Source organism: Tyto alba, unplaced genomic scaffold, assembly GCF_018691265.1.
Source record: "Tyto alba isolate M040663 unplaced genomic scaffold, T.alba_DEE_v4.0 Super-Scaffold_44, whole genome shotgun sequence".
In the NCBI taxonomy this organism is placed as follows: domain Eukaryota; kingdom Metazoa; phylum Chordata; class Aves; order Strigiformes; family Tytonidae; genus Tyto; species Tyto alba.
In genome coordinates this window covers 10,748,585-10,764,841 of record NW_024881320.1, presented here as the reverse complement: position 1 = coordinate 10,764,841, position 16,257 = coordinate 10,748,585, and the positions used below count along the sequence as shown (strand labels likewise).

The 16,257-nt window shown below is 39.6% G+C and overlaps 1 protein-coding gene across 5 annotated transcripts in view; it reads right to left on the bottom strand.

Annotated features, from left to right (window-relative positions):
• Window positions 1–16,257, bottom strand: part of CLTCL1 (clathrin heavy chain like 1) — a 35,814-nt gene that overhangs the window by 17,550 nt on the left and 2,007 nt on the right. For 3 of the 5 annotated variants that reach the window (XM_042805139.1, XM_042805136.1, XM_042805138.1), the window contains exons 2-11: window positions 9,826–10,033; window positions 5,692–5,960; window positions 5,415–5,576; window positions 4,493–4,606; window positions 3,048–3,221; window positions 2,587–2,784; window positions 2,008–2,208; window positions 1,735–1,887; window positions 991–1,113; window positions 105–242 (exon numbers count right to left, since the gene is read on the bottom strand). In XM_042805139.1, the coding sequence (XP_042661073.1) occupies window positions 105–242; window positions 991–1,113; window positions 1,735–1,887; window positions 2,008–2,208; window positions 2,587–2,784; window positions 3,048–3,221; window positions 4,493–4,606; window positions 5,415–5,576; window positions 5,692–5,960; window positions 9,826–10,033 (1,740 nt within the window). Of the gene's footprint in view, window positions 1–104; window positions 243–990; window positions 1,114–1,734; window positions 1,888–2,007; window positions 2,209–2,586; window positions 2,785–3,047; window positions 3,222–4,492; window positions 4,607–5,414; window positions 5,577–5,691; window positions 5,961–9,171; window positions 9,175–9,825; window positions 10,034–16,257 lie in introns of all 5 variants that reach the window. The other 2 variants (XM_042805135.1, XM_042805137.1) reach the window with 1 other exon arrangement.

The following is a 16,257-nucleotide window of genomic DNA, read 5'->3' as shown; positions in this document are numbered from 1 at the left end:
TTGATGTTGCTAAACTGCTTATAGGTATCAGTATCAGACATCATATTCTTGTGCAAGCCTATTACTCCTTCACGTTTTGAAGGAACTAGGTTAAAAGGTCTTACCTGTGGGGCATGAATCAAATTCATTTCCAGGAGGCGAGTTTGAAGGTGGCCTTCTGCAGGGCGATTATTTTTCAGGGCATCCAACAAAAAGGATGTGCACTGCTGAATGAGACTGTTCTCCATGAACACATCCACAATCTGTTGAAATTGGTCAAGTTAGAGAAGGGGATCTATGTACACACATACATATTTATCTGTATATACTAATGGCCTGGCTAGAAAGGCAGCTCATCACAGCACCTAGCGTGCTATATTCTCTTTGTTTTCATAGGATTACTACCATGGTAATAGAGAGACAAGTTTCACACTTTGTTTTCTTTTTCTCTAGAATGTAAGCAGCACATTACTTTGATCTATGTTGCCAGATTTTGCCACCCACTCTAGTTTTAACACAGTATGCAAATCCTATCCCTTCACTCTCATTGGGATAATTGCTAGAGGAAAAGACAAGACTTCTAAGTAGCATCAATTATTTAATAATACAAATTGTTGTCTTATTTTTCTGTCCATTTAACCACAATGGCTACTGGCAGCCAGTGCTCAACTTAGGTTTGTTTGTTCATCTTCCTGTAAATTCTCTGCATGGGAAGGGTTAATGTGTGCACCATTAAAGCCAACACTAGGACAGTTAACACTCTATTGCTTAGACCTAAGACCATGGCAGAATCACTATCAATATTGGAGTAAAGACAGAAAGCTCCCACAAGAACTTGAGAGCATACTTGCCTCTAAAGGCTTAATGGTAAAACAAACTTGGCTAGAATACTTTAGTCACTTTTCTACCCAAGCCCACTAGAGACCTGAACTGGCCTTACCAGTCCCCAAAACAGTACTATGCAATTACCTCTGTCTAGAAAGAAACCAGTACTCTTGCTCTAGGCATTACCTGGTTAATGTTAGCCAGTGGCTCCTCATCCTGTACCAGCATCTGAGAAAACTGCAGGCCCTGCTCTGGACTGACTCTCATCACACTTCTCAGTAAGAATATCCAGTCTGGGGTATAGCCAACCTAGAGATTACATAAAGAGTCATGCACATCCAGGAAGCTTTACACATCTTTTAATCCTTCAGATTCTTTAGCATAGGCACTATGAACAGCTATAAGGTTGCCATGCCTATCCCCCATCTTCCAGGAACTCAAAACCATTCCTTGTCTGTTGACACAGAAATTCAGCATTCACCTACTTAGTAACTGAACTTGCATCAGGGCGTTTCTCCTGCTAGGTAAGAAAACTGCTAGGAACAAAGCTTTCAAGAGTCTTAATGCACTATCAATCAAGTAAGGTCCTAACTTACAAGTGGACATCAGGCAAATTGTTTCGTAATCCATCAAAAAGCCTCCCAACTTATGAATTTAGGAGGAATCTTACCCTTATTCTCTAGAATAAGCTTGAGCCCGTCCATTAATTTGATAGTTCATAAAATTCTGGATATTCTGGATTTAATGTTTTGCATACTGCTCAGACCTTAGTCATACACTATGATTTGTACTACAACAATGAAGACACTGTTTCTCAATCTTACCTACTTATCAGTTTTAAGTGACAGGAATCAAAGTTCTCTCATGGAAGATAGCTTGAGAATGTACACATAGAGCATAAGATAGAGTCTAGAAGTTTGATAACTTTACCTTTTTAGCATACAGCACTATTTTCTGGAATTGACCAGTTTCAGCAAAACACTGAATCACTTTGTTTGGCACATTAGCACGAAGATAGACACTGAGTGCAAGGGTTGGGTCAGCAGTCTTCACCAAGTCTCCCAGCTCCTCCGAGCACTCCAGCTGAAATCAGAATTGGTATTTTATCAAGCAGAATTCAGAGATGTAGCATCAACAGAAGTATTATTCACATTCAGTTGTTACAAGGCAACAAAATTAAGCTAGTCTCATGATCGAGCCAACCTTGTCTTCCTTCAGCCACTTCTCCAGAAGCTGCTTGCGGCCCTGTTGTAGGACAGGGCGACAGAGCTCTAGAGACTCAAACTTGTTCAGCTGTCCCTGGTCAAGCAATATTCCAAAGTACTGGAGCAGGGGAGAGGCCTGCCCAGGCTGAGCTGGTACACTCTGGAACTTCCTGATTGTATCACTGGTACGTAGAATTCCCTGAAGAGGCATAAGATAGAGAGAAGCAATATTCAATTAGTGAAGGCTAAATAGTATTAGTCAAAAAAAATAGGTGTTAAGCTATGTACTGAAGCATCTACTCTTAAGCCTTCACAATGGAGATCTTCAATCACATTATAGCAAGAAGTCAGTGGCCACACTAAATCCAACCTATGGTTGGAAAAGTATAGCAGATTATCTGTTATGTGATACAGAATATATTAGTCGGAACAACCACCAAACTGCAGAGAACTAAGGCTAATATTGCAGCACTTTAGTTTTCAGATGTCAAGTACTGAAACACAAATGAGCTAAACAAGTCCACTAAGCTAAGGCAAATCGCCACGACTTCTAAGCTTTACCTTTGGAGTTATTTACCTTAGGTGCAGATGCAGCTACTTTAGCAGCATCTGCATAGCTTCCTTGAGCAAACAGTGTGTTGAACTTTCTGGCAAATAATTCCTCTGCCCCAGCTAGATTACTACGTATAGCCATACGCAGTCCCAAGTCAGGATTCTGCAGAACATTCGTAGCATAGTTCACTATGTTGTCTTCCTCAACACATACAGAAAGCACCTGAAAAGGACAAAAAGCATATTGGGGAGTCCTGTCCTTTCCACAACTATGAAATATAGCAGCCAAATGGCTATGCAGTCCATCAGTGTAGTAGATTATTAAAAAAATAAGTTCCTCCCCCGGCAGTTGTGTAGTAGCAGAGGTCAAAAACTCACTAATCAAATAGTTACTTGCTCCCTTCCATGGTATTTGTTGCATCAAGTTACTCATTAGGTTCCATCTGAGCTTTAGAAGGCTCAAAAACAGAATGCTGGATTTGTTACCTGTCCCTTTTTGTTCACACCAATAATGCCTGAGGTAGGTTCATGAGGAGCTGTGACAAAGATAGTATCAGCACTAATACGGTTCATATAGATGCACACTCCAGACTCCAAGTCATACATGTGAATATATCCATACTTCGTGATCAGGTAGATAACACCATGCTTAATTCCAATCTGTCAAAAGATGACTTTTTATTAGTCAAGACTAAGACTGTAACAGTTGAGACAGCTGCCTTTAGCCTAGTCACAAGACAGTACTGCAGTGACATGCCTTTGCACTGATACTAAGAACGAATATAGCTTTGGGTTTCTGCCTTACAGACTCAAACCAATGAACAGCTTTGCTGGCCATTTGGAGCCATATCTCCACTAAATAGAGAGGTTGGAGGGAAATTAAAATTCATCTGTAGCCCTTATCCTAATGAGCCAGGCTGAGGGAGAAAGTTTGGGCATAGTTAGCATTCTAGTCTGGACATGTCAGTACAAGTTTCTGTTCAGAAATAAATGAGATAATCCCATTCTTCCAGCAAGGCCTACCCAAACCACCAGCAGAACCTAAACCAAGCTCAGCTACTGAATACTCCAGTTTACAAGTAAAGTCACTTAAACTAGGGAGGCTTTTAAGCCAAAATGGTCTTCAGATAAAGAAGTACTTTCACTTTGGAACAAATCTTCAGATGTTCTGTTAATTAAGATTCAAGCTGAAGCACAGAGCCACATGAATTCTGCCATGTAGACAGCCAGTTTTGTTTACCTTAGTTTAAGGCATCTCTTGGTTCATTTATGAAACTGATCTATTAGACTGCTCAGCAGATACATGCTCTGAGATAGCTTGCTTTTATTACACAATTCCTAGTCCTGCAAGCATGCTAAGTTTGGTCTCTCAAGGCAACCAGCTATGTTCTTTCCCAAAGAATCTCCCACTAATATCCCAAATTGCCTTTTCTGTGCTGCTACTACAGGAGGTATGCTGCTATTGGACTCCCCACACCATTGGTCTCTTACAGTGACATCTACTGTAGATGAAATGCCACTTCATGTGAAGCTACATCAAGCACCATAACGTTCTCATCTAGAACTATGAACATCAGCAACAAGTTCAATATCCAAAGTGACATGAGACACATTCTACTGGAAGATACTATTGAGGGTTTTGTTGTTGTGGTGGTAGATTTTTGGTAGGGCTTTGTTGGGGCTTTTTGTTTGGTTTTGATTGTGCTGTTTCTTTTAAATACAGCCTTAAGTTGACATATTTGGACAAATACTGAACAGCTTACATACTTGTGTTTGAGTTAGTTTAAGTGTCCAGGCTAGCTCCCACAAGTCTATTAACACCCCTTGCAGAACTAGGAGGAATGACAGCAAAGTACAAGTAGAAAACATTCTTGACAGATGGCAGCTACTTGCCAAAATATAAAGTTGATTTTTGGAGGTCAAACATTTACCTGCATTGCCACAGGAAAGTCTGTCTGTGCCTCAGGTGGGAAAAACACATCAACAGCTTTCTTAACAAATGGCTGGTTTCCAGTAGCTGGCTGACCTACTTCAATTATGTGTAGCTAGGAAGAAAAGAATACATGTTACAAGATTGCCTGCAAGCACAGCCACATTAAAGAAGTTCTTTTCTTCAGATATGCTGCTCGAATCATCTACCACACTTGGGTGATGCATATCTGCCCAATCCTGAACCAACACAGTCTGGGGAGCTATGCTCCAAATATTTATCAGAGGGGCAAGTTTTCTGGAACTTGATAAAGTAAAAACTGGGAAAAGATCAAAAAAGAAAAAAACCCTCATGCTTTCTATGAAAGCAGACTATATTTCTATTCAAGACAACTTGTTCAAGATATTTTGAATGAGACTTTTCAGTTCATCAACAAGTTCGCAGGATAAGACTAGAAAGCTCGAGACATTTTAGTGTTACCTCAGCTCTTTACAGAATGCTCAGCAGTTGTAGCTTATTCAAACTGCTACTGAATTCCACTATCAGTTTGATGCAAACAACCTACCTACAGTACTAAGGCTTATCTAGTCTCTTTCTGTACTGAATTCAAGGCGTAAGTCTGCTTAATGACTTAATTTCGTACACACAAAAAACACACATGGGTATAAATTGATGCTTTAACACCCTGAGCTCAGTTCTCGTTGCATCTACATTTGTTCTTATTTCTAAGTTCCACTTAAGCAACTAAGACTTTCTTCAGTTTCTATCTTACTGAAGGAAAGCATTTTGATACTGATCAAATATGCTGCACACATGGTTCCCAAGCTGTTCTTCAGAGAGCATACATAAACTGTGTGATCACTGAAGTTCCATTAGTACAGAATTCTGCTACAGCAGACCAGTAGAACAGCTGCAGACTTTACCTTGCCCCCTGCAGGACTCCTCACAGCAAAACAGAAGAGGGTAGAAGGCTTGGCATTTCCCTCTATTTTGAATTCTGCAAAAGCTGCTGCATGGCCCTCTATAGGTTGGGAGACTTTTCTATCAACTGAGTACAGCTGCATTGCACCAACCACACGATTTTGCTAGAAAAAGAGAAGGTCAGCTTTCAGAGATAAGATTTCAAATGTTTATAGCAAGACAAGTGGGGCGAGGGCTCTCTGGGTTGTTTTCATCACATGCCATTTCCAGGTAACTTACCTGTGCTGAAATTCCTATCAGCAGCAGCCATTTTTGGTGTTCATCTGTTCTGTAATTGATTATTTGGCAGCCTGCAAGACTAGCATGCCTATCAAACATCTTTTGGGGTTGTGATTCTCCCTCCATGCTCCAGTGGTAGACTGCTGTCTCTGTCACCAAGGCAACTGTATTCACAGATATCCATTTCCAGAAGATCACTTCCTCTGCCATTGTGTGGGCTTTCATTTTACTTTTCATCTCAATGTTAAAGATCTGAAGTGTTTTCCCAGCTAGTATGACAAAACCCAAGAAACATCATAGATAAGATTACCACAATGGCCACCCTGTAGTCTGCCTGTTTACAGGCACCTTGTTTAACCCACTACTCCAGTGATGTTACAGATAGGGTTAGTGTCCTGTCACATCTGAGTCTCCTTTAATACTCGACTTATCAAACAGAAACCCCTCCCCACCCCCACCCCCACCATCCCTGAAGCAAAAAGATCTACTTCTTACAGGCACTTACTAAACATTCCAACAACTGACAAGCATGGGCATTTTAATTAACAACAAGCTGTAGTTAAAAGACAGTCTAAGCTACAGAGCTTGTGTAAACTCAGGTTTATGTAGCAGTGCTGGTATACCAAAGTTACAAGTGACTCGTAGATGTCACTGAATGTAATTAACAGAAAGAATGGCTCCAGTCTGTGTCAATTTAGCAGCTACTGTAGATGACCTGGACTGAGTCCAACAGCATGGGACTTGCAACAGTTCTTGAGATACCCAAAGACCACAGCTTCCATTCCATTTTTCTGTTGAATGAACTGTGCACTTAACTAGGAGACAGGTGGGCTCTCTGTACAAGAGAAATACAGTAAGTGTCTATTGAAGAGGACTGTCAAAAATATTATAGAAAGGTTTGGAGCTTTAGTTCCAGTTAGGGTTACTGCTTCAGGATTTAGGTAACTATATGGCAGGCTTAAGCTTGACTTTACTATTCCTTTTAACTACCAGAAGCCACTAGTACAGATATATTTAAAACTAATGTTAATTGAAGCAACCTATAAAGATGTTTTATTTCACTGCAGATGAGACAACTTAGCTCTAGAAATATTGTTTTCCGTTCACAAGACACCCACTCAGACTGTTAAGAGTATTGGTTTGTAATGCCATTATTTCTATCCACATTTCAGAAGTGTTTTTCCTGCTAGTAACACTTCTGACTGTCAAACTGGTAGATGTTCCTTCTACTGAGAAGTTTTGATAGATGAAGTCTGCTAGCCACTGAGGAACTGTTTTCAAGTGATAGTAAACCCAAGTTAATATGCATCTCTGACTGCTCTACAATCTTTTAGCATCATTTGTAGATTAAATTGAACATATTAGTTTAATGCAGTGCCAAGGGACAACACAAGACTTCAGAGGTACCACATGCAGCATTTATGCTTCCTGGATTAACCGCATAAAGAACTGCTAACCTGATCAACTAGTTCCTAGGACAGCTTGCTAGCTTTCTTGGGACAAAAGCAGCTTGTTTGACCACCTTGCTCTGCACATGCACCTAACACAAACTGTAAACTGATAGTTGGAAACTGCATATTTACTGTATTGGACAACAATTTGTCCAGCAGTGGACTGATGCTATCAAGGGATTGCTTTTGGAACTCCTACAGTTCAGTCTGCAGCCTCGCATGCAGAAGGCAGACAAGTAGTTCTGGAGGGGCTCTAGTCACCATCTTAACAGGAATACCAGTATGTGCATAAAGAAACTGATCGCAGTGTCATTCTTCCTGAAGAGGAAGCAGGATGTCCTTCCTAGTTTGAAGAACATACAAGAAATCAATAAGCTACTGAAACGAGCTAAAAGCTCATACTTGTCTGTTTTCTAGACTAAATTTGACTGATGTGATGCTTACTTGAATGCTTTCTTAGGCTAAGATCCAAGACAAAAAGCCAGAGTCTTACATAAGTTTTTCTGATCAAGCTACCAGACTGATCAGTCTACTTAGACTAATCTCTGCAGGCGTAGTCAAGTAAACAGATTTAGTTTTTTGAACACTGACAAGAATTTACATTTCAGTTCACTGGAACATGAAGTTTCTCCATTCAACAAAGAATGGAAGCACCCCTGAGTGCTGCATTCTCCTCTTACACTGACTGGGGAGTCCTCTCAGTACAGAGCAAAGCAAGAGGATCATGAACACAAGGACAAAGCATAAATCTTGGTACACCAGAAGAATGCCACATGCAATCCAGAAATGAAATTGTGCATACTGCATTTCAGTTTACATTAAGAACCATTTCATTTCTTTTTCTGAGGGTGGGTTTGTATGTTTATTGCTCAATAATCCTCAGATTATGAGCAACTCCCAATCATGGCACACTGAGTCACAATATGCAACAGTTTTGAGTATTGAAGCCTCAGTCAATCAGCAGGGAAAGTCTGGGGTGACAAACTGACTTAAACAACATCTTCAGTACAGTTCATTGTGGTTCTGTTGGTTATGGTGGGTAACAACATATCAGTTAGCTCTATTTATCTTGTTTTCTACCCAACCCTTTCGTCTTTAGAAGAGACCATTATATTTGTAATACCTGACAACACAACTTTGCATGTCAATGTGACATTATTCACTCAGTCCTTTCTGTTCAGAGGACAAGCTTATTCACTCTGCATGGACAGAGAAATACTCCTTTTAAGCAAGTCTTAACACTAAGAAGAGTAAAGCTATATTCTTCAACGCTGACGATAATCCATTTAGCTGGTAGATTAGTTTTAAAACCAGATGATATAGTTTCTTCTTAGAGCTAGGTGAAGCTCTGCTACTGTAGAGAAGACACTTTCCTTGCCAATATGATTTGTTTAAAGGGGTCCAAGATTAAGAACAGTGAACTCTTAACAGATCTGAAGTTATGGTTCACTGTTTCCTTTACCCACACCCCAGGTAAGGCAGTCCTTTGCAAGCTGTATAAACATCTTAAACTGAATCTGTGATTCAGCTAAGTCAAATACACACATTAATTTTCTCCTAATGTCAATTAAGCCCAAGATCAAAAACAAGAAGCTAGAGGTTTTGTGCCAGTTCTGAGGACAGATATTTCTTGGACCCCTAAGTAATTTCACCATGATTTTTCACAATTAAAAAAACACACTTAGGCAGAAATGAATAGCACACAGACCATGCTAGCAGAGGTCTCTCATAAAAATATTGCAACTTGGTTTTGTCTATCAACTGTACTTCCATCATATATACACACACATACACAAACATTGAAAGCACACTCTTCTCCTTCACTTGGTACAGTCAATAGTCAAAGCAGCCAAATGGTTAGCAACAAGCCAATGGAGAATGTTTTCACTGTAATACCAGTTGAGGATTAAAATCTCCCACCTGGCCATGAAGTGAACTGTCAAATATCTACCTTAACGTTCAGTACTTTTTATGAGATTAGACCATTCTGTACTACCAAACATGAAATGTCACAACAAAGTTCACTCACCATCTGTTTAGACAAGATGCAGGAAGAAAAGTACATAGTCAGTAACAGTTATTGAGATTAAATACCAGAAGTTGGTCATTTAATAAGAGCCAGAGATGTATTGAAAATTATTTCTTTGAGCTCAGGGTACTACTTAAAGGCAGTATCAACACCACTGGTACTGATAAGTAAAAGTCTTCTATCTGCAAGATCTCATGATTGCCAAACTCAACATGCTTGTACATTCAGACTTTCACAGTTACTGGCCATCCTTATGACATTTTCTTGGTATCCAGTAAACTCTTCAGAACTACAAGAAAGGGCCAGGACAGAGCAGAGAGTAAGAATGGCTTTACACTCCTATTCATCTTTACAAGAGTCCATTATGTTTACCACACCTGTTTAAAGGGAAAGTATACCATATGTTGACCTGGTCCTCAGTAAGAATAAGAGCTTGCAGTGCCAAGCCCAAGCATCTCACACCTACTTGGAGGCAAATCATTCAAATTACTGAAAAATCCACTGCCAAAAACACAGCATGCAAGTTCAGGCAAGAATTCCTATCCTCATATACATTCTTCTTAGAAAGATTATATAAATCTTAAGCTTAAGAGCATACATAAGCAGGAATACAGTTGAACAGCCGTTTTCATACTGCAACAAAGGGTTACTCACCTTTTAGCGCAATTACTTTAGAGGCTGGATTCATTATGGCACTTTCGGCAGAAATTGGACGTCTGATGGGTGTTGTTGGATCACTCATGTCAATTATCACTACTTGTGCCTGCTCTCCCACTTTTTCCCTGATGCAGATGAACTTATCAGATTCCATTGTTAGTGTACTGAATCCAATGTTTGCTGGGTTAATGCCCAAATTTTGGAGCTAGAAAGACAGAAGAAGTTGCTTTATTATCCTTTTCATGTTGAAGGTCTAACTAAAGCCTCTATGCCTAAACCCTTCTCCAGAAGGAAACACAAAACCGGCATATATTTCTGACAAGAGCGTATATTATGGAAATACAATTTATCTTCTGTTTCTCTTTGTTCCATAGGCAAAGAACTACACAATTCTCAGTATTCAAGCCCTAAGGACAGTCCAAAGCTGCATTATTGATCCAAACTAAAATGAGTTTTAACTTAAGCATTTATTGCCTAACTTGGTTCTAGTAATGTGATAGGCTGTACACTATCAGTGGCATCACTATTCCAAATTTAGCAAGGCTGGTGAATCTGATATTGAAAACTTAAGTGGCAGAGCTACAACATATAGTATCAGTGGGTCCTGTGGAAAGAATCAATTACCCTTATGTAACCCACTCCCAGCAACATTATGGAATGAAGTCTACATAGCAGGTCTCAAATAGCCTATTTTCACAAGCAGACTTGTTCATCTTGTTTCTTAGAATCGAATTCTTACCAGTGAAGGGTAAGAAAGAGGTGTTAAAATAATCAGTCATTCCATTTGGCTCAACAAGGGCTAGGGATTTCAGTGCAGGCCCTCTCCAGCCTTATGTCCAACACTCAAACATAACTTGTACTCAATTGTACGACAGTAGGTACAAGGCTGTCACCCAATGTAACAGTCATTTTGTCCCTCTGAAGGGACTGCCCCAGAAGGTGGCTATTTCATTTCCATCCTTTTATGTTAACTTTGTTCCCATTCACTTCCAGTTTCAGGTAACAAAAGGAAGTGGCAGCGGATGAGTATCACTGTTTCAATTGGTCTGCAGTAAATCAGATTTACCTATGCTGCACACCCCAGCTTGGTATGTATGCAAGCTGTGCAACAGTAACCGTGACAAGCCTGAGCACCTGATTTATGCCCCAGAGCAATGCTTTTCAGGCAGAGGAACTGTATCAGCTTCACTGAAGCTTCTTAAGGGATTAACCTATACTGGTTTTCAGCATGCTGCAAGTGAAAAATGACTGCCCTCAAGGACATAGGATACAAACTACCACCAGCATCACTAAGTCATGAGACTCCTTTGATACCTACCACCAGGACCTTCATACAATAGACTAAACCGCTTGGGCAGTAAGTCCCATGATGTTGCGACAAACACTCTGTGTTTTGATCTGGCTGATCATGGCTTGTTACAGCTTCTATAAAGCTACTCACATCATAAATTGGGTATGTAACTACTAATCTCAATGTACTGAAGTTTCAGTAATGCAATACAAGCCAAATGTACATTTACTCCCTCCCTCAAGTGTGTCTCAGCAAAACTGAGGCCCATGCAGCTAACACCTCAGTTCATAGGTAAATACTACAATACATGCTAGTAAACTTCAGTAGGTGCCATTCATTCCAAAAGAAAAATCAAAGTTTAAGCACAAGAACATCAGAAGCTGCTTGCAATTAGTTTTGAAAGCAAATTCACTGGGCACTCAGCTATAACAGCCTTCTGTGTCACTAAGGAAAGACATTTCCATACCAAGACAACTCCCGTGCTTTTCATATGTAACACAAAGTTTTAGTACTCAATAAACATGCAAGTTGTAGCTCCACCAACTTCTGTAACCTTTAACAACAGAGGAATAAATGATTGGCTCTTAATTCTACATACTCCAGACTGGACAACATCCACTTACTGTGACAAACTACATGTTCACATAGAAGACACTTCTGCACTCTAATGTTGAGCTTGAGGAGTCCATCTACCAATAGAGTATAGTCTATTCTAAGAGACTGATAGTAAAGTGTCACAAGAGTGGTCACGAGATTTAACTGCAGCATAGCCAAGTTCCTAACTTGATTTAATTTATCCAAACTCAGATTTATTTCCATAGTACTGAAGTAGAAACACAGCTGCTTCAAGATCTCTTCTCTATTACTATGCTTCAGCTTAACCTACTGTTCAAGAAACAGCCCTTGGCCACTCATTCTGCATGGTGAGAATATTGAGGCATTAGCCTATTTGAAGTTCAGGTTTAAGTGCAAGGTTATTCGCTCCAAAATCTGGTCCATGTTGAATAACACATAGGGTATCTTCACTAAGGTAAGTAAGATTTTTGCATCGCTCTAGTATTAAGATTTCCCATTTTAATACTAAATGTTGCAAAATCTAGCAAAGCTTTCAGAAAATTTAATGATAAGTTATGCACAAATATCACTGCCACCCTTATTATGCAACTCAGTCACATCTTTTAAAGGCAAGGTGTCAGTACTTCCTAAAGGATGGTCATGTGAATACTGCAAGCCTCAGTGAATGATGACAGTGCTTCACATTTTAGCAGTCTGAAGACACTGAAGGCTGATCCTGCCATCAGGGGAGATTGATAAACATCCTCATCTGACTGTATGTGCTCCTATAAGATAGAAGCAGTGCAAGAGGCATATTCCTTATGACTACGTGTAAGAACATGAGCAGAATCCCTCTACCACCAAGTTAAAAGCGATGCTGGCCAATGTCCCTTATCTGGGATGGGACAAATCTCCCAAAACAATCTGGACTATGTTGTTCTAAAGCACCTTCCCCACTTCCTCAAGCAAGGAATTAAGAAAACTATTACAGGAGGTAGCATCTAGCTACATATCTTCAAAGGCCTCAGGTGAAGGTACTACAGGTCATTACTGAAGTTTGTATATATTAACTAGAGATTTTGAAGTTTATTTTCATAAAGGAGTGAACATCAGGTCTCTCAATTGCTACTAAATTTTCATTTTTTTTAATTATGCTTCTTCAGCAAGCAGTACTCTCAAACTAAGACCACTGCCTTCTGAAAAGGATTCAATATTACAAAGTCATTCCAGAGACACTTACTATGGGGGTAGCCTCCTTCCATGATTTTACCCCACACTTTACTTTTGGGTAATCCAATTAAACCCTGCCAAGCACCCCCTTGTAGGCTACTGTAAACCTTACTTGTAGAACATTCTGTTCTACAAGTAACAGTCTAACGCCTCTCCTAGCTTTTCATGCCCCAGTGCTCATTATCTACATGTACAGCATAGAACTATCTTTACTATCGGGCTGAATGAACCAGATAAAGATTTTTGCTTCACAGATACCTAGTATTACTGCAGACTGGATTAGATACCAAACTTACTTTTAAGCACCTTACAGATACTAAGAACTTACTGACATGGTAAAGATTAACCCAAATGTATTATCTGATTCTCAATCTCAATGAGGATATACAACTCCCACACTTAGGATGAAATACAACTATTAATCTGAGATTTAGTCTTTTGCCATTCTACTTCACCAGCATGGTATCATTTCCTAAGAAAGGGAGTTGAGATGTTTTTACACAAGTGTTCCACTAAACATCAAGCTTTCTAATGCCTTTCCCTTTCTGTGGCGTGCCATGATCCAGAGTGAGCCAGCACAGACCAACTCAGACATTGATACTACCTGACTTCAAACTAAGCCCATTTCACTAATAGGAAATACTTAAGCCTAACTTACTGTCTGTTTAATACTGACACTCCGATACTTGATCAATGAAATGCTGGAGTCAAATTCAGAGGTTTTTCTAAGATCCCTCCAGGGTTCAGTAAATATCCTATTTCAGCTTTATGCCACACAGCTCTAGCAGAAACACTTTTTAGAGGTGATCAACTATTGTTTTTTAAGCCCATTAGAAAAGAGTAAGGCTTGGATAGAGGCTATAGGTATCCAATTAAAAACTGCCTGCTAAAAGCTCTGTAAGTACATATCATTTTAAGTATTATGCAAACCAAGAACACAGTAATACAGTTTCTCAGAACTCTTCTACTCATGTGACTATATAAAGTTATAATCATGCTCAATAAGGATCTGCATGTAGTTGTTGGACATGCCCTTTCAATAGCCCACCCTCACCTCACGCTACAGTTCCCGTCTTGACAGGCAAGGGACATCAAGGATGTCTAGAGGAGCTGACCCACCCAAGACCACCAGCTCACAGGGCTTAGCTGCAGTTGCAGTTAGGCTTTTATCTTAGGTGACAGTTTCTCCCTATACAAAAATCTGTTCCTGTATGTCTGCGACAAGGATTAGATCATCTATTGAATGAGTCTCCCTACCATACTTCAATCCAGTGAGCAAATATGGTCTCTGCAACACTAAATAGCTGAATCAAGTCATTATTTAGCCCTATCTTTTGAAAGAAAGTCCAAAAAGTCATTTACTGCTTGCAAATATCCTGAGTGCTTTCAAGTTCCTATGTCTAGCCAAAGCAAACTCATGAAAGCCATTACACTTCAGCTCAGTCATGCCTATTGCACAACAGATAATAATTCTTAACAAGACATCTCCAACTACCCAAACAGAAAGTATTTTTTATAGAAAATGACAGAAGTAAATCTACATACTTTATGTGTAAAACCAGGATATCTTAGCTTCTCAGGTCTGCACCAAAACACACAAAACTTACACATCAAGATCATACCACACACACAAGTCTTTTCACATTCCTTGGCTGTGCTCAAGAGCCTGTATTAGTTATTTATCAGAAAGCAGGACCCTGCCTACAGATCCAGGTGTCTATCCATCTAAGGGATGAAGCACCCAGCCTAAGAACGTGAGACTTTGTATAAGCAACAGTTTTGTCAGCAGGCAAGCAGATATTTTTGCTAATGAAAACTGAAAAAAGCTCTGAAGATAATACAGACAGGCTTTTAAGAGCAAACCAATGACTAAGTAAAGAAGAAGTTTAATTTTACATCAAGAACACTTTGTACACTGATTTCCAGTAGTATTGTTTCCAGTCTATGTACTACTAAATTTAGTCTTTTACAGCATTTCCACTGTAGACTACAATCCCCTTGGAAGAGTTCAATGTGCTAACTAATTTATAACTGCTCCAGCAAAAGCACTAGAGTTCAGCTACTGTGATTTAAACAGGTTCTTAAGTAGTCTGTACCAGTACTTCACTATAGCAGGGCTGGCATGGTTTGTACTGCTGCAGCTGGTCAGCCACTAGACAGATAAAAACTAAGTCCTTATCTTATTCCTTTCCCTTGCTGTGGGACTTAACTACAATATCTTCTGTGGGAAGAATGAGCAAGAGGCAAGTTGTTTATGCATTTGTGAAGACTCATAGCTATAGAGTTCACATCTAAAAACAACTGTTCAATTGCATTAAACGGAGCTAAATAGTAAGACTTGAATTCATTCTCAGCTTGACTACTACCACCATAAGACCTGGGTATCTTCCTTTTACTGCGGCTATTCTCCATCATTCAGCTCACACAGGACTTGAACGTACAAGCTATAACAACGTCAAATTTCATGTGCATTGTGACTGGCAGTCACTCCTCCTGCACAGGCTTGGAGCTACAGTTCAGTCTGAAGGATGATCAACATAAAGCAAAATGAGCTTCACAAAGAATGTAAACAGTCTGCTGATCCCTAGTACTCCTCCAATTTTATGCGGACCAAGATCGCTGTTTCACTTCACACTATCATTTATCCACTTCCAGCTAGAGAGTGGGAGAGAAGAGTTCAGTATTTAGCACTGCAACTTATGTTTAGTTTCTCTGGTGAGCACTTTTTGCATGCTTCAGTTCTTTTAGTAAAGTACATACATCTACCTCAGGAAGAGCCTGAACTTAGATGAAATGTTTCATCAGCAACAGGCTGATTTTGGAATTGAGTAATTATAATGCTAGCAGCTATTCTAACCACTTAAAGCCATATTAACTAAAATGGCTACAGGTATAAACAATACACAGATTGTCTTAAGGTACAGCAATTTAATGCAGGCTCACTGAGAGCACAACTATAAGGAATTTAACTTTTTTGGCTTAACATCATAAAACACCATAGTAGTTCTGTTAAATTGTTGTATTTAAAATTAGTGTAACTGTAGTCAAGCCAATTTCTTGGGGGGGGGGGAAGACTTTTTAGTTGATAAACCTAAATATGGGTGATAGCAGAACATTATGAAGAGGAGTGAAAGCCTAGTCTTTTCATGAGTTCCCTCATAGTCAACAATGAGCACCATGTAAACACCTAGAGTAATGGAGAAATGTTACAACACACAATATTAGATTAGAGATGATAAAACTGTACTGCAGATATCCAGCCAGAACAAACACTACCAGTTCCCACATTCCTTCTGATTTCCCTCCTCATTTATCCCACCCTGTAGAGACAACTGCAGAAGCAGCACTGCATT